The following is a 25,944-nucleotide window of genomic DNA, read 5'->3' on the forward strand; positions in this document are numbered from 1 at the left end:
AGGAAAAGGGATGTAAGACCTCAACTGTCACTAAGGGTACACCCCAGTTCTGCTACAACAGGTCCAATTCCCAGGAGGGAAGGTCCCAACTAGGATAGGTGTCTATTCTTCAATTATTAGAGACACACAACGACCCCAGACGGTGACTTCCTTGAGAGCAAGGTATCTTAAAGAAGGAATATGTCAAACAAATGGTGGTCGGTGGTTGTCAGAAATGGAGATGAAAAGGGAGAGACAGATGACGTACCACGTCTCTAGCAAAGTTCAGAGTTCTCGAGATGGTCTGTCCCTCCCCCACCAGCTTCATGACACTGGCCACTAAAGTCATCTGCACCCTTCCGGCACTCCACCGATTCCAGGCTCACCAAGCTCCTTTCTGGTTATAATTTGGTTTTCCACATACCCTTATGTACTGGGAATTTTCAGATCAGCAAACGTGACTATCTTATCCTTTTCACCTTTTATACCCATATAAGTAACTAAGATGAATTTGTTTGGCAGAGAGATCACTTTTGGTGTGGTGACAAGTTGGGTTTCTAAGGGATGGGCCCTGTGCTGAGGATTTTGTAGGTTACACTGCTCCCTGGGGGCCTTTGGTCTGAGGGCGCCCTGTAATGGAATAAACCTTGCATACTTTACCTCTCCATGTCGGTGGTATCTAGAGCCCGGATGCCATCAGCCAGGGGTTTGTCAGGATCAGCAGAGATCTGCTCGTACTGATAAGCTTGCATCTTCTCAAACAGCCGTGTTAGGTTCTCTTTGCGGATCCTCAGTTGGGTCCACTAGGATAGGACAGGGCACGACTAAGGGCTGATGTTCAGCTTTGGAGACCCAAGGCTGCTCTGTTTCTTACCAGGCGACCCCGGGAAGGGTAGCCACCTGATATGTACAGGAGGCTTGGACTTTGGTAGTAGTGGTGCCCAAGCCACACCTCAGCCTCTTAGGAACATGGTTCCATCGTACCTTTTCATCCCACTGCCACACCCTCCATAGGTCATTGATGTGCAACTCAGGCTCCACATACTCCTTACGGTAGAAAGCAATAAAAGGCACCTAGGGTGGCAAGGAGACTGCAGTCAACCAGAGTGGAGAGATCTGTAAGGAGCTCCTTTGCTAGAGGGGTAAACAGCTCCAGGAAATTCAACAGTCAGAAGCTTGGACACCCCCACAGGCTCATCCAGGGCACGTGCTCTCCCCCACAGGGGAAGATAACGCTGCAGACAGGTAGAACAAGTGTTCTCCTGGTTACCAGAGTCTCCTTTGGTTCGCACACTCTTGAGCCAAGGGACCATGCCTGAAGACAGAAGGGGACTCCTCATCTCACAGGGCGCTACCTTTTCCCTCATCCCCTAGCTGAATTTCTAACCAAGGGACCATGACAGCTTGAGGTGCTACCTCAAAGTGTTGATTTCGCATGAAACCCAGGGCTTCTTTAATCTTCTGAATTGTGCTGGGCCCTTTACGACTGAAGCTGCTGGTTGGCTGCCCTCGGTCTAGGTAATCACAGCTTTCCTGGAGCCAGAGAAAAAAAGAAACAGCAATAACACCGTTACTTGCTTTGTCTTACCATACATGAAACTACTCCATGTCAAAAGAGAACTCCGTCAGAACAGTTCTAGAAAAATCTCTCATACACCTGTACACACCCATACTTGTTCTGTACTAGGCACATATAGATGTTTGGGGCATGGTAGGAGCAGGTCTTCATCTTGATGAAGTGGCTTCTGGTTCATGTCAAACATAAGGATCTTTTTTTGGGTACCTGAAGAGAAATGGTTGGTGTGGCAAAGGCATTCCTGTAGATCCAGTCAGCTTCTTCTTCTAGTTCGTCATCTTCAGCCCCCTTAACTGGGATGGAGCGGAGCTGCACAGGATAAGACAATAGTGAGACTGACTTTATCCTGTAACCCCTGTAGGATAACACATACACTGCTTCCGGAAAGAAATGTGTGCTCCACAGACACATTCCAGCACCCAGAAGAGCACTGTCCTGGCACAAAGTAGACACACTTTGTGTATTTGCTAAAGAAAGAGTGCCATTTCAAGAACCATAAGCAGCAGAAGAGCCTTCTCTAAGACCTGGACTCCCTGCAGTACCTGGTCAGATGGAGTTCAAAAGCCAACTTTCTATATATATTCGATATCAGATTGTTGCTAGATTGCTCCTCTGATACAACCCTTGAAGCAAAGAGGCTCAGGGCAGGTGATGACACATTGGCAGAAGGACAGAAGCTGATGCTTTCTTACCTGGAACCTCTCAGGCAGGTCAGTGGCTCGGATTTCATTGTCCTGATCTGTGAGGTGGCTGCTTTCTAGCTCGCTGGGCTCATACATCTCAAAGATGCTCCTGCGGCTCACACGTTTCTTGGTGGTCTTCTTGGGGCGCACTCGGATCTCACCCTCGGCCTCATCATCCTCATACTCATACTCTTCCTCCAGTTCTTCGTCATACTCATTGTATTTCTCAAACTCGTCATAGTCAAAGTCCACACCAAAAATCTCCTGGGCTTCCTGCAGGGCCCTGTGGGTGAGAGCAAAAGACGGTTTGGCCCAGGTTCTGATGAGAGGAGAAATGCACCCCCAGCACATACCCTTTACTTGCCCCAAAGGAAACTGAGAAGGTTAAGAGAGAGGTAAATTTAAAAAGCAGGGGCGCCTGGGTGGCTCAGTAGGTTAAGCATCAGACTCTTGATTTCAGCTCGGGTCATGGTATCATGGTGGTGAGACTGAGCCCCGTGCTGGGCTCCATGATGGGCATGGAGCCTGCTTAAGATTCTCTCTGCCCCTCACCCACTTGCACATGCACGTGCACGCACACACACGCTCTCTCTCTGCTCTATTTAAATAAATAAATAAATAAATAAATAAATAAATAAATAAATAAGCAAGCAAGCAAGCAATCAAGCAAGCATGTTCGTTTTGGAAATAAAGGCTCAGTTGGGGGAGGTTTCTGGGAAAACTATTACTTATGAAAGATAAAAAGCCCATTGTTGGCATGTGCCAGCCTCTGGGGTCAAACCCAACAGGGCAGATAGATCCACATTCTGCTCGGTGGGTCCATCTTCTGCTAAGGTATTACAGTATTCCCTCAAAGCAAAAGCTTTCTTCCGACAAAATTATACTCAGAATGCCAATACATAAATGAATACACGTGGAGCTTCAGGTGAAGAGGGAGGCTGATGGAAGCCTACACACGTGTGGCTCCTAATCCCACAGTGGCTCTATTAATATAGACAGTTCTCAGGGCTTCTAGGAGCAGTCTGAAATTCCTGCCTAGTAAAGGTTAGTTGAGTTAGGAAGCAAAATGGTTGAGAGATGGGATGTCCCATTTTTGGCAGAAGCCTCTGATTTCCTCCTTCCTGACGGGGTCTACTCAGGCACCCATACCACCACCCTGTACCAGCCCCAACTCACGCATCTGTGTATCCAGGAAGCTTTTTCCGCCACTTAGGTTTTTTCAGAGGCTGTCCGTCATCATCCACAATGAAGTCATCGATGTCTGGGTAGGGAAGGAAGGGATTAGTGCTCAGAGGCAAGGGATGAGCCAGGACTGAATGGCTTTAGTTCCTACTATGTGAGTGGTCAGTGAGAAGAGTAGGGAGGCTCCTAAAAACGAACTTCTGTCAAATGTTGGGGGCCCGCAGGTGAAGAATGGTTTCCCATTCTGCTCCTAAGGGCTAGGAAATCCCAACACCCACCCAAACACTGGCTTTCTTGCCTGATGCCACATACCTGATTCCTCATCATCTTCTTCCTCCTCCTCTGGAGGAGCCATGGGGGCCTCCACAGCCTCTTGCCCTTCTTCCCCTTCCCCATCCTGGAAGATTTCCTCGGCAATAGCCTCTTTTTCATGTTCCTCTTTGCCATATTCCTCCTCGTCGTCATCCTCGTCATCTGACATTTTTTTGACACGTCGGTATTTTTGCTAGGGGTGGAAAAAACCTGTCTCAACAGGGTCTGAGAGGACCGGCCTAAGGGTGCCTGCTCTCTAGTCTCACTCCCATTTTCCCCACCACAGTTCTGCTGACCAAGGGAGATGGCAAAGGACACACTAAGACATGCTCCTTCAGCACCAAGGCCCACCCTTCAAACCCTGACAAGTCTTTCTATAACAAGCGCCCAGACCTGGGATGCAAATCTAGTCTCCACAGCACAATGACACTGAGCAACTTTCTCATCCTCTATGCTTCCCACACTGTTCTGGAGGTGCCTCGTCCCCCAGAAGTCACTGAATTTCAAGAGCTTTTTCCTTCACCCCCAGGGACAAAGAATGACACTTACTCCTCTTTTGACTTTGACACCCAAATTCTCCTCAATGAGGTCAAAATCATCATCCTCCAGGCGGTCGTCAAAAGATGCTGGAGAAAACAAAGTGTTACCCATGGTGATGGAGAGGCCCCTTGTCCACTGTAACTTCCACCCCAGCCTCACCTGACTGAGGAGAGACTACTCACTGCGTTTTCTCTTCTTGTGGCCAACATCATCTTCTGAATCACCAGAGTCACTACCCTCATCCTCCTCCCCTTCATCTTCATCATCATTGATAAAGCCTTTCAGATTGCCTTGCTCATCCTGATCATCTAGGTTCTCCTCCTCCTCCTCCTCATCTGGAAAATACACATGTTTGAGGCATGGAGTTTGGGAAATGGGCTGGGGTGGGGCAGGACCCCCTGCTTAACTGTGATTCTCCATCTGCTCTAAGCCTAATGATGTGGATGCCATGTTAACTCTTCAGCTTCATCTAAAGATGTAAAAAACATGGCCACTGAGTTTGAGCAGGAGCGTCTGGAAAGGACTACCTCATTTCTATGCTCCTCATCTGTCTTTAGGCAAGATAATCTTCCTAAGTACCATGGCTCTTCAAAATCATTACTAGGAGTTTTACAGCCACCAGTAATCTTTGTTTTCCTCTTAATTTATAAGTTCAGTGGCTATACTATTTCTTTCATCCATAATTCTTTTGATAACACTTAAATTTACCTTCCTGTCTTTAAAGCCATTTCATGGTTCTACTCTGCTGAGGATCCTAATGGTTGGGTTTGGCCAGAGAAATAGGAAACTGGGCTCATAAATACCAACACTGCGGGGTCTCTAAAAGAGGAAAACATTACGCATGTATTTATTTGTTGGTTTCCTGTCTGTCCCCTCCCGCCAATGTAGACTCCATGACTGCAGGGTCTTCCTTTCACATTTCTAGCTCTAGACGCAGGACCTGGCATATAGCACACAGATGCTCAGTTAGGTATTTTCTATAAATGACTGAAAATTCTCAAGCTGGTACCTCATGTGTGATAACTTCTGTGCTCAGCCTGAGTCTCTCATCAGCAAGAATCCAACTATCCAAAGCTTAGCAATAGTGGGGAGAAGCTTGAGGCTGGGGCCTCCTCACCGTCATCCTCCTCCTCCACAAATTTCTTGGTGACTCGGGGCACCACTTCGCCTTCATCATTGTACTCTTCCTCTGACTCCTCGGCCTCGCTTTCCACAAAATCAGACATTTTCTCACGGCCTGCCTAAGATGCCTAGAGAAGGAAGGAAGATGGGGATAGAAAAAATGAGACACGTGACTTCACAGAGCACTTTAAACCTTTCCACAAACAGCCTTTTAGCCACGTGCCACTGCTCTGCCCCTCAATCATTTCCACCTAGGAAGGAGACAGTAAGACTCAGATGGCTTTCTCTCTTCCATTTTCCACTCTTCCCATGGTTACTCCTCTTACATGTGCCTTGAAAAAGAGGACTGATTACACAGAACTTCTCTACATACAGTTGACTCGAAAACAGCAGGAGTTTGAACTGCACGGTCCACTTATAGGCTTTAAAAAAATTTCTTTTTAATGTTTTTATTTATTTTTGAGAGAGACAGCACAAGCAGGGGAAGGGTAGAGAGAGGGAGACACAGGATCTGAAGTAGGCTCCAGCCTCTGAGCTGTCAGCACAGAGCCAGACACGGGGCTAAAAATCCACGAGCCATGAGATCATGACCTGAGCTGAAGTCGGTGCTTAACTGACTGAGCCACCCAGGAGCCCCAGGTTTTTTCCGATAAACACAGCAGAGTACTGTAAACGGATTTTCTCTTCCATACAATTTTAACTTTTTTTTTTCTGGTTTACTTTAAGAATACAATATACAGTACATATACAAAATGTGTTAATTGAGGCTTTTGTAAAGTTTTCAGGGAGTCAAAAGTTATATGCAGATTTTCAACTGTGCAGGAGGCCAGTGCCCTTACCCCCTGCATTGTTCAAGGGTCAACTGTATACCAAAGAATTTTATTTCACTTATCATTTGGGAGCAGGAATGGGTGAATGATGAAAGAATTAGTGTATGGATAATTATATAGGTTGGCATATGGTAGCAGTGATGTTATATGGCTTCTCATAAGAAATTTGGGAAATGAGTGATAATGACAGGCACTTTCATGTACACTATACCTGGCTACTGGCAGAGCCAAAAGGAACATCCTTTTTAATGGATTAAACAACATTTCATGAACTTGAGCCCCCTTATGTGAGTAGTGGTTGGGAGCAGTAGTGGGGTGGAGAAAGGGTCTCTTTAGAACCATTAGAACCATAACCCTATTTTTACCATTGACCTCTGCAGCAAAAAAAACACTTTGAAAACAACTTCTGTGGCCTACAAAATAAAGGCAACATACTTAACTGCAAAGATTGCTGGGCTTAAGAGGAGAAATCAAATCCTGGTTCCACCATCTGCCAGATATGTGAACTAAGCAAATTATTCAATTTGTCTGAATATCAGCTTCTTCATCTGGAAAAGAGGAATAGCACTACCTGCCTACCTCGCACAGTAGTTGAGAATATCACATGACACAAGGGAAAGAACCTAGTTTATGGCTTCAATACATGTTAAATGAGTTTGAATTTGAAACTTGGGCCTAATTTTCCTTAGCATTCTGTAATTCTGTACCAACTGATCCCAAATTTGTCTTTTGCTTCCCCATTTTCAGGCTCATCCAAAGCCTGGACATGGCAGTGGATAACCCCAGAACCCTAACCCTAACATGGAGTTTCCTGTGTCTTGTTTGGCTTTAAAGGTTTTATTTATTTTTGAGAAAGACAGAGAGCATAGCATACATGTGCAAGCAAGGGAGGCAGACAGAGAGACAGAGAGAGGGAGAGAGAATATCCCAAGCAGATTCCACACTATCAGAGCAGAGCCTGATGCAGGGCTCGAAGTCACGAACTGTGAGATCACCACCTCAGCTGAAATCAAGAGTTGGATGTTTAACCGACTGAGCCACCGAGGCCCCCACACCTTGTAGGACTTTAAAAAACAGCACGCATCTCACAAATCATAACATCAAGATCTTATTCTGGAATCTTGAAGCTGGCTGCTGATAAACTCAACATCACCCCTCACTTTGTCCTGAATGATGGTCCACTGTATTTGTGCCCATTTTCTCCACTTAGACCATAAGCTTCTGGAAGTTAGAGACCATATCTAACTGAAGGGCTAATGAAAACCAAGAAAACATAAATGGCAACATGAAAGGCATTACAAGGCACTTGGTGACCCTGTACCAAATAAGCTGTACCTTCTAGGTGCTCTGTACAAAATAGGAACTGCTAAGTATCTATCAAATAGATTACTTACTTTTCATATTAGTGCCACCTTCCCAGTGAAACATGGCAGTGGGATGGAAGAAAAGAGGAGGCTGGCTAACAGCTACTTGAAATGCTCTGAGCTCTAGAAGGAGCCTTAAATTCTGTGGCTCTAATTCTTCTGAAAATTACCCTTACTGGTATCAATTGATACCACAATCAATTAACCAATGAACTCAAAAGAAACAAAACTGAAGGTACTGAGTTCTGTGTAAAGGGAGGGGCAATGATATGGTCTTATGTTCAATTTCAGGCTGAGGTTTCAGATGCCATTCTTTTCAAGTTTTAATGAATGTCTACCATGTACATACATTTTGCTGAGACGTGGGGGTTTGAAGAGAAAAAGAATTGTTATCAAGGAGTTGACTTCTAGTAGAAAGACAGAGATATGAAAACAAATAAGGACCATAAAATAATTTTTTGTATTATATGCAGAGAGCAGGCATAGGAAGAGAACCAACCTACAACATTCACACAAAACCCAACCAAAACTAATATAGGCCTCTCCTTTAAGCAGTTAAAAAAAAAAAAAAAGTGCTCAGAGGAATAATAATCACACACCTACCAAGTTCCAGACACTTCAGAAATACCAATTAACCCCTACACTGATCTATGAGTTACAGTACACTTCTCTCTCCATTCAACAAAGGAGAAAACAGATCTCTTCAACAGAGATGAAGTCACTTGTTCAAGCTGACACAAATATCAACTGCAAGAGCTGAGATCTGGGTTAAGGTTTGTCTGTCTCCAAAGTCACAGTTGTTCTACTCTATCAGTAGGTCTCTATGTGTAGTCCAGGGACCACCTCCTCCCTTATCTCATGAGTGTACAGTGGAGTTTTCTAGAGGTAATATGATGTAGTATCACAACACTGAATGCAGAAGCAGGTATGAAAATCCAGCTATATTCTATTAAGGCAGACGTTAAAAAGAATTGGTGGGAAAAAAAGTAGAACAGTGTAACTCTTTTCACTAATTTTGAAGAGTACAGTTTCCATAAAAGTATTGTTTATGTTAAAGTGTAGTGGGCTTATTTTTTCCTCCAGCTTTATTACATGATAGACATATGGAACTGTAAGTTTAAGGTGTATATTGTGTTAATATACCCCTATACAGCAAAATAATTTCTTTTGTGCACTTGTTATAATTTTTAAATGAATTAATATACCCAATTTTAATTTGTAATCTGGTAAATATCAAAATATAAAAATCTCATAAACAGTGATAGATACAACTCGGATACACAAAACGTCTTTGGAGTCTTAAATCATCTTTAAGACTACAAAGGGGTCTTGGGGCACCTGGGTGGCTCAGTCGGTTAAGCAACGGACTTCAGCTCAGGTCATGATTTTTGTGGTTTGTGGGTTCGAGCCCAGCCTCGGGCTCGATGCTGACGGCTTGGAACCTGGAGCCTGCTTTGGGTTCTATGTCACCTTCTTTCTCTGCCCCTCCCTGTCACACTGTCTCTCTTTCTCAAAAATATAGAATTATATATATTTTTACTTTTGAGAGAGAGCATGCAGGCTGGAGGAAGGGGCAGAGAGAGAGAGAGAGGGAGACAGAGGATTGGAAGTGGGCTCTGGGCTGACAACAGATGTGGGGCTTGAACTCATGAACTGCAAGATCATGACCTGAGCTGAAGTGAGATGCTTAACCGAGGCACCCAGGTGCCCCATCTCTCTCTCAAAAATAAGAAAATAAAAAAAAAAAAAAGAAAGAAAAAGAAAAAAAAGGATAAAGGTGTCCTAAGATCAAAAAGTTTAAGAGCTGCTATACTATATGATTGTGACACACCCCACAGGGTGGTGATACGGAAAGTCTTACAGTTAGACTGATGCTTTTTTCCCCAAGAACTGTGTCCTTAAGGTAATTTACTTGAGTGCTGCCAAAAGTGAGTACCTAAAACTGCTAATTAAATCTGGTGCTCTAATTTTAATCTTGACATCACTCCCCCCCCCCCCCCCAGCTCTGAACTAAACCATTAAAAATAGATTTGGGTACAGCAGCCCCCACACACAGCTTGCTTTAATTAGGCTATCAGACCCACAAATTCAGTCTGATAAAGTCTTAACATCTTCACATTAAATGCCAGCTCCTGCAGACCAGATGCCCTCCAGCCTACTTAACAGAGAGAAACAGACAGCCTACCTGATGAAAACAACAGCTTTCTTCTGTCCCGGGGGGCAGCTGGTGCTCTGTGCTACACGCAGCTTTCCTCCCAATCCCTAGGTTAGCAATAGAGTACATGCTGTGCCATAGCTGGGGAATGCTTCCAATCTAGCTCACTGCCAAGACTTCCAGCTAAAAGATGTGTGCCAGAAGCAATCCTGACTTGCTGCAGCTTGTGGGAGCTAGATGGGCAGAAGGTGCTGCAACAGCACTGCAGGCTGAGGCTGGCAAGCAGCAACTATTCCAGAACAAAAACATTATGTTTTTTAAAGTTTATATACTTATTTTGAGAGAGAGGAAGTGTGCACACACACATGAGTGCAGGAGGGGCAGAGAGAAAAAAGGATGGAAAAAGAATCCTGAGCAGCCTCCACACTGTCAGGGCAGAGCCTGATGCGAGGATCGATCCCACAAACTGTGAGATCGTGACCAAGCCAAAACCAAGAGGTGGACACTTAACCCACTGAGCCACCCAGATGTCCCCAAAATACTATTTGCTAGCATAGGATTATTATTAATATGATATCTGAGGTGGGCCCAGTGTAGTTCAGATTTTTTATTTAGTACTTGTGCTCTTGAATTTTCCCCATATTCAGACCGTAAGTTAAATCTGATACTGAAATAGGTCTGGAAGGGCCAGGGGTAGTAAAAGGAAGTTTCTCCAGGCAGAAGCACAGCTGCAGTACAAGATGTGGCTCAAAGGGAGAGGCTGGTGGTTACCATGACACTCTCAGGATGAGGAATGGAGCTAGGATCAGATTGCCACAGGGAGGCCCTTGGCAGTCCCTCCTTTTCAACAGGATGATGTTGGAGGCAATTAAAAGGAGACCAGACCAGAGCGAAGATGTCTGTTAATTCCCTCCACTGGCAGCTCAATTAACATTTACTTTTTTTAAAGGATTAAGCTCTGTGCTGGGACTTGGATATATGAAAATGAGTAAAATATGCCTTTTACCTTGGGAGAACTCACAATCTTTCTCAAAAACCTTGTAAATAAAGTTATGATAAAGCATAGTGAACATTGTATTACAGTTATATACCAGGACTATGAGAACAATATGAAGAGAGAGGTCAGAGAATGCCTCAGAAAAGGTGATGCCTGAGTTGAGAGGAGTTAAGAAGATAATCTGGAAAAAGGCAACATGAATAAAGGCTTAGGTCTGAAAGGGCCTAATGGTCTGGGGAATAGCCCCACAAGTCTGATGTGGAGTTTAAACTATAAGGCAGTCTGTATGTTATGAGCAAAAGCCTAGGACTACCCAATTTGAAATTCAAAAACCTAAAAGTTTAATCAATGAAGTATACAGAGTTCACTTATGACAAGTTCTTTTTAATTCAGAACTCTTAAAAAAACCCTAATCGCATCAAATCAAGATGTTAAAATAAAAGGTTAGGGGTGCCTGGCTGGCTCAGTCAGTAGAGCATGCAACTCTTGATCTCAGGATCATGATTTCAAGCCCCATGTCGGGTGCAGAGATTACTTTAAAAAATACAGAAAAGGTTAGCTCTACCTAAAATCATTTTAATGTGCACACCACATTTACAGAAAATAACAGCCTTATGATCTTTTCAAATACATAGTATAAAAAGCATTATCGTTGGGGTGCCTGGGTGGCTCAGTCGGTTAAGCTAGATCTCGGCCCAGGTCGCGATATCATGTCATGGTTCCTGGGTTCAAGCCCTGTGTCAGGCTCTGCGGTGATGGTGCGGAGCTTGTTTGGGATTCTCTCTCTCTCTCTCTGTCTCTCTCTCTCTGCCCCTCCCCCGCTTGTTCTCTCCCCCCACCCTGCAAAATAAACTTAAAAAAATTATGGTTAACAATGACTACTAATATTAAGTAATTTAAAATATCAGTTATCTCTTTTCTTTCCACATTTCCTTGGGGAATAAGGAAAGGGCAAAAGAGGAGCAGAAACAAATGAAACATGTAACCAGAATCAGAATCCCTGCAACACAGGGAGTAAGTTACAGAGCCTTATGCCACACACACTGGGGAACAAATAGTTCCTGTCCTAGCACAGGGGCTATCAAACCACAGAGGGCCAGATCTGACACTGCAGTACAAAATCAGATACTGATAATATATAAGTGAACAGGAGTGGCCTAATTTGGCCAAGGAGCTTTAGTTTGGTGACCCCTGAGCTACAAGTACAGGAGTCATTGAAAGAATTAGTGACCAAGGTACCATGGGAACCTGTGAGAGTAGACTCCAACTTGGGTCTTGAGGAAATGACTTTTTTTCCTTATGTTTATTCATTTTTGAGACACAGAGACAAAGGGTGAGCGGGAGAAGGGCAGAGAGAGGGAGACACAGAATCCAAAGTAGGCTCCAGGCTCTGAGCTGTCAGCACAGAGCCCGTTGTGGGGCTTGAACTCATGAACCGTGAGATCATGACCTGAGCTGAAGTCAGACACTTAACTGACTGAACCACCCAGGTGCCCCTAGAGGAAATGACTTTGAATAAACACCTTAAGAGTGTGGAGGAGTTAGCAAAGGGAGGAGCTGGCTTCTTTGGTGTAAGTGGTGATGATGGAGAAGGGCACTTCCAGCACAAGGCCCAGAATGTGCTGTGGCAGGGACAGTGAAGGCCAGTTTGACTGCAGAGATGGAGAAGGGTTCATAATGAATTGGGAGTATAGTCATAAGGGCCTTGACAGGATAAGTTAAAGATTTTGGACTCTAAAAGGTGCCAGGAAGTCCCTGTAGGGTTTTAAACAGAATTGACTTAATTTACTCACTAACTCAACAAAGATTCATTTGATGGGTGCCTACTACATGTCAGGCATGTGCAAAACAAAGTCCTTGCCCCTAGGATATGTTATTCTGGTGTAAGAGACAAACTGCAAACAAAATAAGCCTCTTTGTAAGTACTAGGAAGGAAATACTCTCACCTCTGAGAGGGTGAGGTTAGGCTGAGATGTCAAGAATGGGTAGGATGTGGTATGAAGAGCCAGGGGAAGAGGTTCCTGGTAGAAAAGGTGGGCAAGAACTTGGCATGTCCTAAGGCCAGTGTGACCAGAGAATGGTGAAGGCAGCAGAACGGAAGGGGGTTGAGGGGCTGCACAAGTGGGGCTATGAAGGCAAGGAAAACCACTGGAGTGTTTTAAACAGACTTGACCTGCCATGTGGAAAATGGACAGCAGGGGTATCCGAGTGGAACCAGGGAAAATTGAGGATACTATTGTTGGAGCCCATGCAAAAGACGATAGTGGCTTGGAAGAGGGTGGTAGGAGTAGAGATGGAGAACCTCAGATAGACTGGAAATATACTTTGGAAGGAGAAGTGACAGGCCTTACTGAAAGACTTGGGGGAGGAGAGTGGTAAGGAAAAACAACAACAACAACAAGATAACTCTCAGAGGTCTGGCTTTGGTAACCCTGTGGATGAGAGTTAACACTTAGAGAGAGAGGGAAGACAAGGTTTGGAATGATGGGAAAACTACAACGTTCTTTTTGTTATGTTAGATTAGGGACGTCTAAGAGACATCCAAGTGGAGCTATTAAACAGGAATTCTGTGTACGATTCTTGAACACAGAGAAGTCTGGGCTAGGGGTTTGAACTTGAGAGTTGCCAGCTTTCAGATGGTTTTTAAAGATATGAGACTGGATCATCTAAAGGACGCATGCAGAGAATCCAGGATTAAACTCTGAAGGAAATTCAACATTTAGACAGCAGGCAGAAAGCAAAAGTGGCTAGGAAAGGAGACTGAGAAGGAGCAACCAGAGAAATGGAGACAATCCAGGAGTAAACTGTGTTGCATATTCCAGGGATTGAGGAAGACGAGAACAAAGTATCCATGAGATCAGCAATACAGAAAACACTGGTAACCTTGACAGAAATGTCAACCAAATGGTCAGAAGAGAAGCCAAACTAGTATAGCCTGAAGAATGAATAAAATTCAAGAAAGCTGATACAAGTAGAAATCTGGCTATGAAGGGAAATAAAAAACTAGGATGGTAGTTGGAGGGGGATAAGCGGGATACCAGAGCAGAATGTGTATGTGATGGGAGCAGGTTTGGTAGGATTGGGTGACTAATTTTATCCAGGAGTAATAGGAAAAATCCAAGGATTTGACACAGGATTCTGACCATGGCACCATTTATTGAGACCAAGAACACAGGATCAAGGGCAAATTTACTTGCCTCCAAAGACCATTTATTTCCACTATACTGGGTAGGCTTCTTGTGAAGATCTATTGAGAAACAACCGTGAAACATGCCCGAGCCTCTCTAGACTGCACCACTTCCAGATGTGATTAATCTCTTAATGAGGTTTAAACCTCTTAGGGTAACAATACTATGCTAATCTAATCTAGTAGCCATACAAGATTGAAAGAATATATTTGTATTGGCTGAAGGAACACTAGTGATGGAAAAGGCTCTAAATTCGGCTGATAAGGGAGTAATCATACTTTTGCAATGAATACACTGAAGACTTTAAAACCAGTAACATCCAGATAAATAGTGCAGGTAGGCTTTTTTCCCCCGAATAAATTAATCAAATTCAAGACTGTTTACATTCTCCATGTTCATTAATAGCAGCGGTGTAACTTAATACTCCCTTGCTACTTCTGATATTACAGTGGATTTCCACGGACGCATTTTCAGAGAGTTTAGGCCTCCTCTTAAATAAAAATAAGTATCACTTCTTCAAACAACCTAGAAAAAGAACTGCTCCTGCTGGTTCAAGGTACTGCCTGGGGAGAAAGGCAGAAAATGGAAGAAAATGAAGTTTTCACTTAATAGCTCATTCTGATGTTTGGGGTAGGCGGCTGATGAATGCAGGCATCTATATAAAAAGTTCTAATTTTATTTTCAACAATCGGAAAAAAATACCATTTGGCATCACCCTCTAACTTGATGGTCGAGCTGCTGAAAGCTCCGTAGGTTTAACATCTCCAGAACAATAAATTCGATCACCTGATCCTGACTCAGAAGCCTTAAGTCCCTTCCATTCCCAATCTTTTGGCGTGGCCCAATTTTCACAAGCTGCGAGAGAAGGACGGAATCCCGGGAAGCCTGTTGATACAACAAGGCGACCAATTCACCGGTTCCGGGTAGCACAGGGTTGGGAAAAGCGCTGAGACTCTAGGCAACTACTCCGGTTTCCTCCTCCTTTTCCTTCACAGAGCAGTGAAGGCCGGGGGCCCCCCTTCTTCCCGCATACGGCTCCCCAATACCTCTTCCCTTACGGGACCAGGCCCTAGGAGCCTAGTTCCTCTCACCTGCCCCATTCGAGGAACACGCTTTCCAGTCCGAACTTTACCTGCCTGAAGCCCGCCGCTACTCCGGTGCGCTAAGCCCCCACCGACGAAAATGGAGTCGTCGAACCGAGACTGGGAAAAGATAGTACGGACCCACCGCACGGCCCCTCCGCCGCCACCGCCGCCGCTGCTGCGTCAACGTGCTACGTCACTTCCGGCTCCCTGTCACCGGGAGTGGGCGGGCCATTTCTTGCTCTCTCCTCTCACCCGGCTCTCGAGGCGTTTGGGAGGGCGCGAAAATTGGCAGAAGTGGCTCAGGAAGAAAGTGTCGCAGAGACTTGGGAACAGAGCTTGGGGATCGAAAAACGTCAGGCCTGGCTTCTTGCTCAGGCCGCTCTAGCCAAAGGAACCATAAAGACTAGACCAGGGCGTCTCCGTTTCCTCCTCTCTGTGGTTCCGCCTGCAGCTTCCGCTTCCGGGGAGGGGCCTAATTTTTCTTCGAAGATTAGGGTTTCTGCGCTGTAGCTAGGATGGCCGTGGTGCCGCTACTGTTGTTGGGCGGTTTGTGGAGTGCTGTGGGAGCGTCCAATCTGGCTGTCGTTACATGCGGCTCTGTAGTGAAGCTACTCAATACGCGCCACAACGTGCGACTGCACTCACACGACGTGCGATATGGGTCAGGTACTGCCACCCGGGTTCGGGTGGGCTGGGAGGGCCTGGTAGGCTCCGGAGGGGGCGGGGCCAAGAGAATATCTGAGGGGTGTGGTCTGGGAAGGTTAGGGGATCCTGGGGTAGGTTCCTGAGGTTTAGAGGCGGAGAATCGAAGAATTGGGCGTAATAATTACACTAGCTTCTGTCTGGTGAGTTACGTACCGGGCACATTGCACGGATGCTTTTTTTGATTTATGACATTCTTAAGAGGTAGAGACGATTGTTATCCTCATTTTACAGATGAGGAAACAAACTCAAATAGATCACATGCTCAGAGCCTTGCAGCTAGTGAATGACAGAGACGGGGTTCGAACCAAATCTGTCCAGTTTCAAAGCCTGCTTTCAGCTACTCCAGGCTGGCACTACTCAGTGCGGGAGAGACAGACATGTAGAAAATTACAGTAAGTGCTGTATCTCTGAAGTCTTGAACTCCAAGACCTCACTTTTTAACTATATTTCTTCTGTGCTAGCTATTTTGTATTTTGTACTCGCTCTTCAATCCTTTTCCTTTGTCCTCTTTTTACTCAAATTTACCCTTGTAGAGAATTTAAAGCACTCATTGGAATTGGGGAGGAAATCATTTAGAGGGCTTTTTAACGTAGGACATTAAAATGCTTAGTTGGTGGGCTCATTCAATAAAATTTTATTATGTCCCTAATATTGTTCTAGATACAGGAGATATAGTGAGCCAGTCAGCAAGTTACAGGAAAACAAAAACTGACCAAAAATAGTTCAACTAGTGAGATGTGAGAAGCATCTAAGATGATTGCTAGATTTCTGTCCTGGATGACTGATGATATTAGCTAAGAGAAGATGGGGGCTGGTCTGTGGCTCATGATTCTCAAAACTCGTCTGACCAGTTAAACTAGGAAAGGAATTGAGTTGTCACTGTTGGGATGTTTTATAATCCTAGCAGCCATTCAGTGAACACCTACTATGTGCCAGCTTGTTACTTTTTAATTTGATGTAGTTTCCTAGTTTGGATCTACTAAATCAGAATGTGGGAGAGAGGCCTGACAATAGTAATGTGTAGATTTGAAAGTTTTTCAGGTGCTTCTAATGGGCAGCCAGATTTTAGAACCAGATTCAGTCTGGATCTCAAAAGAAAGATCTGTGCTGAGCCTGAGGTAGAGAGTTAAGTACGACATCATTGTACCACAGGGCGGGGAGTTGAAAATATCGGGAAAGTGAGATTGCTCAGGATGAACTGTGGTTCTTCTCAATCTGGTGTCAATTTGAATCCCTTGAAGAACCTGTTGAAGCATGTATCAATGCTTTTGTCCTGACCTCTAACAAGTATTTAAGAATAGATAAGGATAGGGGCACCTGGGTGGCTCAGCTGGTTAAGCATCCGACTTCAGCTCAGGTCATGATCTCTCGGTTCGTGGGTTTGAGCCCCGAATCAGGCTCTGTGCTGACAGCTCAAATTCTCGAATTCTGTGGCTCCTTCTCTCTCTGCCCCTCCCCTGCTCACACTCTGTCTCTTTCTCTCAAAAATAAATAAACATTACAAAAATTAAAAAAAAAAAAAAAAAGGACAAAGGTAGACTCTGGGTAATCCAAGATTTAAGGGTGGGAGAAAACTCTACTGGCCATACTACTCTGAACACACTCAATCCCATCTGATCTCTGAAGGATAGGAGAGGAAGTGGAGAGTTGAATGGAATATGAAAAAGCGGAAGACACCAAGTGTAGACCATGATTTAGTGAAGCCTGGCAGTGATCCAGGACAAAGAGAGCTGTAAGGCTGTAGGGCAATAACCAGAAGTCAGGAGGGAGACTTGATTTTCTTTCTTTCTTTCTTTCTTTCTTTCTTTCTTTCTTTCTTTCTTTCTTTCTTTCTTTCTTTCTTTCTCTTTCTTTCTTTCTTTCTTTCTTTCTTTCTTTCTTTCTTTCTTTCTTTCTCACTTTCTAGATGTAACAAAGTCCATTGTGAATGGAAGAGGCAATAGCGAGAAACTGGTAGTTTGGCTACATTTACCCAGATAACTGTGGTATAAGGCATAATGTGTTAAGTGGTAAAAGGCGAGTATCGCTAGGGTACTGCAGGCAAAGCTAGGAGGAAAGGTGAGAGTAACTAGGAAAGTGTCTTGAGTACCTTAAAGAACTGAGTAATAGATGAAAGCCTAGGGGAGAGAATATTCCTGGAGTTTATAAGAGAAAGTGGTCTCTGATATAACTTTACAGAAACTTGACAGGAAATGAAGCTTCATGGGAGGCCATGTGGTAGAGTGGTTAAAAGTGTGAGTTCTAGGGTTGGGCCATCTAGGTTCAACCCCGGCACTGTCTCTTGGTGCTGTGTGACCTTGGGTGTACCTTTCTGACAATGCAGTGTAAAATGGGGATGATCGTAATAAGACCTACCTAAGAGAATATATGCATGTATGAAATAAGAATATTCAGGCAAAAGGTTTGGATTGGTATTTGATGTTAAGAAAGTGCTCAGTACACGTTAGCTACCTAGCAACTTTTATTGTATGTTTTCCTTTCTCTTTATAACCTTGTAGCTATGTATTTTTAACCCATAGAATTGTATCTCTTGAGGCAGCATCAACCAAATTCAGAGGACTCAAGAATACTTTTATAACATAGATCACTTACAGGAATTAAGGAGCTGCAACAACCGCTTGGATTAAAGTTGACAACAAAAACTAATCTCCTTTTAATTGTGAAATGTGACAAAAGTAATACATTGTAACACGATGTGACAGTAGTACACCGTTGAATAATAGTAAATAAGTTTCAATTGTATGATTAGACACCTGACAAATCCTAGGTGCTATCCAGGCTATCATATATAGGTAAACAATACTCATGCTTCAAAAAAATGAACGTAAGTGCATTTATTTAGTGCCCTTTGACGCAAATGCTTAGAGTTTTCTGACACAGTACACTGTTAATTATAATTTATCAGACAATACTATGTAAACATGTTTAGTATTTTTCACATATTTTTTAATGCTGTAGACAAAAAAATATTATCAAGCTCAGGGTTTCCTCTCTACTCCTCCAAACCTATTTTATGCACAGGGTGCATTATTGGCCTTAGGAAAGAGAGTGATTGGTTGAGCTCACCCTTTTCCTTCCTTTTTTTTTTTTTTTTTTTTTTTTGACTGCAGGTAGTGGGCAGCAGTCAGTGACAGGTGTAACCTCTGTGGATGACAGCAATAGTTACTGGAGGATACGGGGGAAGACCGCTACAGTGTGTGAGAGGGGAACTCCCATCAGATGTGGCCAACCCATCCGGCTGACACATGTCAACACTGGCCGAAATCTCCATAGTCACCACTTCACGTCACCTCTTTCTGGGAACCAGGTGTGGTGACATCCTGTGCGTTACTCCATTGAGTGGTCTGATATCTGGGTTCTTAGCTCTTTCTTTTTTAGGTGTAGCTGTTATTTTTGTACAGATCTGGAGAATTGGCTTTGTCTCAAAAGTGTTGAAGGACATTGTTTCTGGTCAAAGTAGAGATTGTGCATCTAGATGAAATCAAGAAATGAGGAAAGAATAGGTATATGTTAGCATATCATAAGTCACCTTGATAAATCCTGCAATAAAGAAGCCCAGTGTTGACACATGAAAAGATGCTGAACATCACTCATCATCAAGGAAATGTGAATCAAAACCACAACGAGATATCCTTTGTCAGAATGGCTACGATCAAATAAGAACAAGCGTTGGCAAGGAAGCAGAGAAAAGGGAACCCTTGTGCACCGTTGGTAGGAATGCCAACTGGTGCAGCCACTGTGGAAAATAGTATGGAGTTTCCTCAAAAAGTTAAAAATAGAAATATCGTATGATCCAGTATTTCCACTACTATTTATCTAAAAAAAAGGAAAACAATAATTTGAAAAGATAAATGTACCACTATATTTATTGCAGCATTATTTGCAATAGTCCAGATATGGAAGCAACCCAAGTGTACATCAGTAGATGAGTGGGTAAGAAAGATTTGGCATAGACATATATACACAATAGACTCAGCCATACAAAAGGATGAGGTCTTGCCATCTGTGACAACATGGATGGACCTAGAGGGTATTATGCTAAGTGAAAGAAGTCAGAGAAAGACAAATAGCATACAATTTCACTTATATGTGGGATCTAAGAAAACAAACAAAAAGCAGAGTCAGACCTATAAATGTGGAGAACAAACTGATGGTTGTTGGAGAGGAAGGGAGTGGGGAGATAGCAAGCTTCCAGTCACAGAATGAATAAGTCCCTTTGACATGGATGAAAGCTACAGGATAGGGAATATAGTCAGTGGTATTGTAATAGCATTGTATGGTGACACGTAGTTACACACTTGGGGTGAGCATAACAATATATATAGACTTGTTGAATATACATCAGAAACTGATGTAACATTGTGTTTCCACTATACTTAAAAAAAAACCAAACAAAAGGGGAGCCTGGGTGGCTCAGTTGGTTAAGTGTCTGGCTTCAGCTCAGGTCATGATCTCACAGCTTGTGAGTTTGAGCCCCACGTCGGGCTCTGTGCTGGAGCTTGCTTCTGGATTCTCTGTCTCCCTCTCTCTCTGACCCTCCCTAGCTCGCTCTGTGTCTGTCTCTGTTTCAAAAATGAATAAATGTTAAAAAAAAAATAAAAATAAAAAAAAACACAACAAAACAATGTTTTCCAAACTTTGAATAAAAATTATTATTTTAAATGATGCCAACTAACCATATTAGGAAAATGAATTAGGTATTGTGCCACTTTCTTATTTTTATTTTTTAAGTAATCTCTGTGCCCAGTCTGAGGCTTGAATTCATGACCCCCAAGATCAAGAGTTGCATGCTCTACTTAGTGAGCCAACCAGGTGCCCTAGTATCATGCTACTTTTTCAAGCCTTGAGCTTTTAGGAGATATGGACCCCTTAATGACTGCTTCTGTCCTACCCCCACTCTGCACATGGTTTTCCATACTAGCATCTTACATTAGGTAAATTTCATGCAGTCTATAAAGTAGTATTGATACATTGATTTTTTTTAATTTTTTTTTTTTCAACATTTATTTATTTTTGGGACAGAGAGAGACAGAGCATGAATGGGGGAGGGGCAGAGAGAGAGGGAGACACAGAATCGGAAACAGGCTCCAGGCTCCGAGCCATCAGCCCAGAGCCTGACGCGGGGCTCGAACTCACGGACCGCGAGATCGTGACCTGGCTGAAGTCGGACGCTTAACCGACTGCGCCACCCAGGCGCCCCTGATACATTGATTTTTTTTAAAATTCATTTATTTAGAGAAAGAGTGCTAGTGCCAGCAGGGAGGAGGGGCAGAAAGAGAATCCCAAGTAGGCTCCACACCCTCAGCACAGAGCCCAGCTAGGGGGGTCGAACCCGTGAAACGCGGGATCATGACCTGAGCTGAAATCACGGATGGGATGCCCAATTTGCTGAGCCACTCAGGTGCCCCTTGTTATCAACCAGAGTCCAAGGTTTATTTTGATTTCCTTAGATTTTACCTACTGTACATTTTCTGTTCCAGGACCCCATTCAGGCTACCACATGACATTTAGTTGTCCTGTCTCATGCTACTCTTAGGTGTGATACTTTCTCAAATTCTTGTTTTTGATGACCTTGGTAGTTTTGAGGGATGCTGGTCAAGTGTATTATAGGGTGCTCCTCTAGTGAGCTCTGTCTGATCTTTTTGTCACAATAGATCAGATGTACAAAGGTTTTTGGGAGGAAGGCCACAGGAGTAAAGTGGCATTTTCATAACAGAGTCAAGGGTACATACTGAGCTGCATGATTATGTTGGTAATTGATTACCTTGCTGAAATAAATAGTGTTTGTCAGGTTTCTCTAGTAAAGCTATTCTTTTCTTCCTCCTTTTCATATTGTGTTTTTGGAAGGAGGTCACTATGCACAACCCACACTTAAGGAATGGGAGTTATACTCCCTTTCCCATAGAATAGCTACAAAATTTATTTGGAATTCTTCTGCATGGGAGATTTGTCTCTTTTTACTTATTTATTCAATCATTTATTTATATCAGTATGGGCTCATGAATATTTTATATATTGAGTTATGATCCCCTAACACTGCCTTTATTTTTTGCTCAAATTGTTCCAGCTTTTGCCATTGGGAGCTCTTTCATTTGTCTCCTCCGTCCATTTGACATACTCCCATTTGTGTGTGTGTGTGTGTGTGTCTGTGTGTGTGTGTGTGTGTGTGTGTTTTAAACTGTCCTTTCTTTCTGGCACTCAGATATTCTAGGCTCATCTTGTATATTTCTTTTTAGTTTTTTCATCTTGTATATTTCTTGCCCCAGTCCTTAGAATCAGCTATTCCTCCCAAGAAGGTCTGTTTCCTTTTATCGGAGGATGATATTAGAAACCATGATCTTAGCTCTTACATGAGTTTGTTGCTACTGGGGTGTGTTGGATCTTTTAGGCCTTCTCACCTGACAGAGCAAAGAAACGTGTATATGTATCCATGTATTACTAAATGTTTATATGCGTAAGGACCTGTATCTGTATTATGTTAAACATGAGTTCCTACTGACATCTCCAACTATATATAATCCATTACCACTTAAGTCATTCTAGCCTCTTCTCTTTACTTATTTGTAAATTTCCACACTAACAGATAATCTGGCTCCCACCACTGTTAGTTATTACTTGTTCAGTTCCATATGCAAGTATAGTAGAATTGTTAATTATGTATAGTTCCTTTTGCCTTTAGTCTTACAGACTCTGTTTCCAAATGACTGTTTTGTTTATTTATTTATTTAATCTTTTATTTTTATTTATTTTTAAAGAAATATTATTTTGAGAGAGAGAGTGCAAAAGGGGGAGGGACAGAGAGAGAAAGAGGCAAAGAATCCAAAGCAGGCTCCAGGCCCTGAGCTAGCTGTCAGCACATAGTCTGATGCAGGTCATGATCTTGTGGTTCGTGAGTTCGAGCCCCGCATCGGGTTCTGTGCTGACAGCTCAGAGCCTGTAGCCTGCTTCAGATTCTTTGTCTCCCTCTTTCTCTCCCTCTCCCACACTCACGCTTTCTCTTTCTCTCTTTCTCAAAAAATGACTAAACATTAAAAAAATTAGGGGCAGGGGCGCCTGGGTGGTGCAGTCGGTTAAGCGTCCGACTTCAGCCAGGTCACGATCTCGCGGTCCGTGAGTTCGAGCCCCGCGTCGGGCTCTGGGCTGACGGCTCAGAGCCTGGAGCCTGTTTCCGATTCTGTGTCTCCCTCTCTCTCTGCCCCTCCCCCGTTCATGCTCTGTCTCTCTCTGTCCCAAAAATAAATAAACGTTGAAAAAAAAATTTTTTTTAAATAAAAATAAAAATAAAAATAAAAATTAGGGGCACCTGGGTGGCTCAGTCACTTGAGCGTCTGACTTCGGTTCAGGTCATGATCTTGCAGTTCGTGAGTTCCAGCCCTGCATTAGGCTCTATGCTGACAGCTCAGAGCCTGGACCCTGGTTTGGAGTCTGTGTCTTTGTCTCTGTGTCCCTGCTCCTCCCCTGCTTGTGCTCTCTCTTGCTCTCAGACATAAATAAACATTAACATTTTTTTTTAAACAATTAAAGAAAAAAAAGGACATGCTTAACCAACTGAGCTGCCCAGATGCCCCTGTAACTTTTCTATTGCAGTAGAAATTCTGAATATTTGGCTTTAAGGGGAATGGGATTAGGAGAGAAGTGGAAGAGAGACTGCTATCGCTTATTCTATTATTTCATTTAGTTCTTACAATTATTCTATAATGTGATACTGTCATCATTTTTTAGATGAGAAAATGAAGGCTCAGAGGAGTTACATAGGAAGGAATGGAGCTGGGGTTCAAGGTCTGCCAGTCTCCAGAGCCCATCCCCCTTTGTAACTTGTGTTGCTTACCAGGTCACTTAAAATGTAGTTAAGGGAATGGGGCAGGAATACTTCAAGTCAAAGAACAAGAGTAAGACTGTAATAGAAAACGTAAGGCAAGCATTGGATTTCTTGTAAAGTAAGTGTTTGGAACATAATCCTAGGGCAACTGATTTCATGTCCTTTGTGTCTTTTTATTTATTTATTTTAATGTTTTTATTTATTTTTGAGACAGAGAGAGACAGAGCATGAGCAGGGGAGGGACAGAGAGAGAGGGAGACACAGAATCCGAAGCAGGCTCCAGGCTCTGAGCTGTCAGCACAGAGCCCGACGTGGGGCTCGAACTCACACGCCGCAAGATCATGACCTGAGCCGAAGTCGGACGCTCAGCCGACTGAGCCACCCAGGCGCCCCACGTCTTTTTATTTTTAAATAACCCTGGAAAGCCTCTTATTTTTCACCTTGGGTAGCCTTAGTTTTCTTCCCATTCCCTCTCTGTCTCCTTTCTGAGCCTATGTGTCAGTCATGCTAATATTGCAACCCTTTGTGTCTTTCAGGAAGTGAGCGCTTTTGGTGAGGAGGGTGAAGGCGATTATCTGGATGACTGGACAGTGCTCTGTAATGGGCCCTACTGGGTGAGGGATGGTGAGGTGCGGTTCAAGCATTCTTCCACTGAAGTTCTGCTGTCTGTCACCGGAGAACAATACGGTCGACCCATTAGTGGGCAAAAAGAGGTACATGGCATGGCCCAGCCTAGCCAGAACAACTACTGGAAAACCATGGAAGGCATCTTCATGAAGCCCACTGAGTTGTTAAAGACAGAAGCTCATCACGCAGAGCTATGAGTCTGGAAGCTGTGAGCCAGTGCCACCGCACAGTGTTCATGACATTTGCTGCTGCTGCTGCTCCACCTTGGGATCCCTGCCACAGGTTCCCCGGGCAGTGGCCTTGTCACCACTGAGATGAAGATGCATGACAGAATACAGTGGCTGTGGCTGGAAGCTTCAGCCCTTCACACTTGAATTGGTTGTTCTCCCAGACTTTGGGTCAGTTCTTTTTGAGTACAGGACTTGCTGGTGAAGGAGCACATACTTTTTGTTCGTATCGATAAAACAGAAACTGAGGGAGATACCTCTCTTAGTTGGGAAATTTTTACTCCTCAGAAGCTTGGCATCATGGATTATTGATGTGTGACTTTTCTCCTACTTTCTCCAGAATGATAAAGAATTTCATTATTAGTCATCATGTTGTCATTTATTAGGTGTGCTATTTCATAATCTGATTGATCCTTGAGTCTTACGAGAGTCACCGCTACTACTCTTGAGATGCTGGAAACCTTTGGTGTGGGCCCTTTTAAGAGCCTTATTTGCATCCAAACTTTTTCTCTGTTTCCACTTTCCGAGCACTTCAGTTTTACTAGATTTTTGACTAATTATGGCTAGAGACCCTCAAGGAATACAGCTTAATAAATAGCCAATAAAATGTTTTACTCTGAATTTGTTACTGCAGTTGAGAGAAAGGGTTAAGGGTAGTAAGAAGGAACCAATATTTATTCACTGCTAAAACTAGATACCGTACTATAGTTCTTACCTCATTTAATTTTCACAGAGGTATTGTAGGGTAGATCTTAACAGTTTTACCAATGCAGAACATAAAGGTTTAGTAACTGTGTGAATTTTTTTTTTTTTTTTAAGTTTATTTTGAGAGAGAGAGAGTGCAAGCAGGGTAGGGGCAGAGAGTGGGGGCGGGGGGGGGGGATAACAAGCAGGCTCTGTGCTGTCAGCGCAGAGCCTGATGCAGGGCTTGAACTCAGGAACCGTGAGATCATGACCTGAGCCGAAATCAAGAGTTGGACCCTTAACCGACTGAGCCACCCAGGCGCCCCAACTATGTGAATTCTTAAAGCTAATAATTTAAGGATAGGAATCCAGCTGTGTCTCTCTCTTTTTTTTTTTTTTTTTTTTTTTTTTACTGCATTACACTTGTGTTTCGCTCTTGGATGATAACTGCTTTGTTTTGGACAAATGTAGGGATATCTTTCTCTGAACGGGGGGTAGAAAACTTTCGTTCTCTGCTTACCTCATTTCTTCCTTTTTGTTTCTGGGTCAATTCTAGAAAGTTTGCTCCTAGGTCTTTCAAGCATGGTTGTGGTGAACAGAAGTGTCTGCCATCTGCTGGAATTTCAGTGACTAGCAGGTCTTTTTATTTTTAGAAACATTTTTTGGGGGGTAACTGGCTGGCTCAGTACATGGAGGGAGGATGTGACTTGATCTCGTGGTGGTGAGTTTGAGTCCCATGTTTGTTTGTTTTTTTAACATTTATTTATTTTTGAGACAGAGACAGAGCATGAACAGGGGAGGGTCAGAGAGAGGGAGACACAGAATCTGAAACAGGCTCTAGGCTCTGAGCCGTCAGCACAGAGCCCGAC

At 43.5% G+C, this 25,944-nt stretch overlaps 2 protein-coding genes and 1 long non-coding RNA gene across 7 annotated transcripts in view; 1 reads left to right on the forward strand and 2 right to left on the reverse strand.

The window, feature by feature from the left end:
* SUPT6H (SPT6 homolog, histone chaperone and transcription elongation factor) overlaps positions 1-15,200 on the reverse strand; it is a 32,762-nt gene extending 17,562 nt beyond the window's left edge. Inside the window, exons 1-11 of one of the 4 annotated variants that reach the window (XM_003996485.6) lie at positions 15,061-15,200; positions 5,390-5,522; positions 4,455-4,607; positions 4,282-4,358; positions 3,733-3,925; positions 3,415-3,499; positions 2,248-2,521; positions 1,763-1,864; positions 1,396-1,512; positions 964-1,053; positions 640-782 (exon numbers count right to left, since the gene is read on the reverse strand). In XM_003996485.6, coding sequence (XP_003996534.2) covers positions 640-782; positions 964-1,053; positions 1,396-1,512; positions 1,763-1,864; positions 2,248-2,521; positions 3,415-3,499; positions 3,733-3,925; positions 4,282-4,358; positions 4,455-4,607; positions 5,390-5,498 — 1,343 coding nt within the window. In that variant the 5' untranslated portion in view covers positions 5,499-5,522; positions 15,061-15,200. Of the gene's footprint in view, positions 1-639; positions 783-963; positions 1,054-1,395; positions 1,513-1,762; positions 1,865-2,247; positions 2,522-3,414; positions 3,500-3,732; positions 3,926-4,281; positions 4,359-4,454; positions 4,608-5,389; positions 5,523-6,664; positions 6,817-15,019 lie in introns of those variants that run through there. The other 3 variants (XM_006940029.5, XM_006940030.5, XM_045044343.1) reach the window with 3 other exon arrangements.
* Positions 15,201-15,378: 178 nt separating this feature from the next.
* SDF2 (stromal cell derived factor 2) lies at positions 15,379-25,012 on the forward strand. Of its 2 annotated transcripts, XM_019817466.2 has the most exons (4): positions 15,537-15,679; positions 15,950-16,110; positions 18,829-19,025; positions 24,074-25,012. In XM_019817466.2, the coding sequence occupies exons 2-4, from the start codon at positions 16,002-16,004 to the stop codon at positions 24,359-24,361; spliced, it is 594 nt and encodes a 197-aa protein (XP_019673025.1). In that variant the 5' UTR covers positions 15,537-15,679; positions 15,950-16,001; the 3' UTR covers positions 24,362-25,012. The 2 variants fall into 2 exon arrangements, with proteins under 2 accessions (XP_003996535.1, XP_019673025.1); XM_003996486.5 differs by lacking the exon at positions 15,950-16,110 and having other exon boundaries at positions 15,379-15,679.
* LOC123381876 lies at positions 18,342-25,916 on the reverse strand. Its single transcript, XR_006589408.1, has 2 exons — positions 25,596-25,916; positions 18,342-19,189 (listed from the first exon to the last, which is right to left on the reverse strand). It is a non-coding gene; the product is annotated as an uncharacterized LOC123381876 (long non-coding RNA).
* Positions 25,917-25,944: the final 28 nt, after the last annotated feature.

The sequence above is a fragment of the Felis catus genome, chromosome E1, assembly GCF_018350175.1.
Source record: "Felis catus isolate Fca126 chromosome E1, F.catus_Fca126_mat1.0, whole genome shotgun sequence".
NCBI lineage: Eukaryota > Metazoa > Chordata > Mammalia > Carnivora > Felidae > Felis > Felis catus.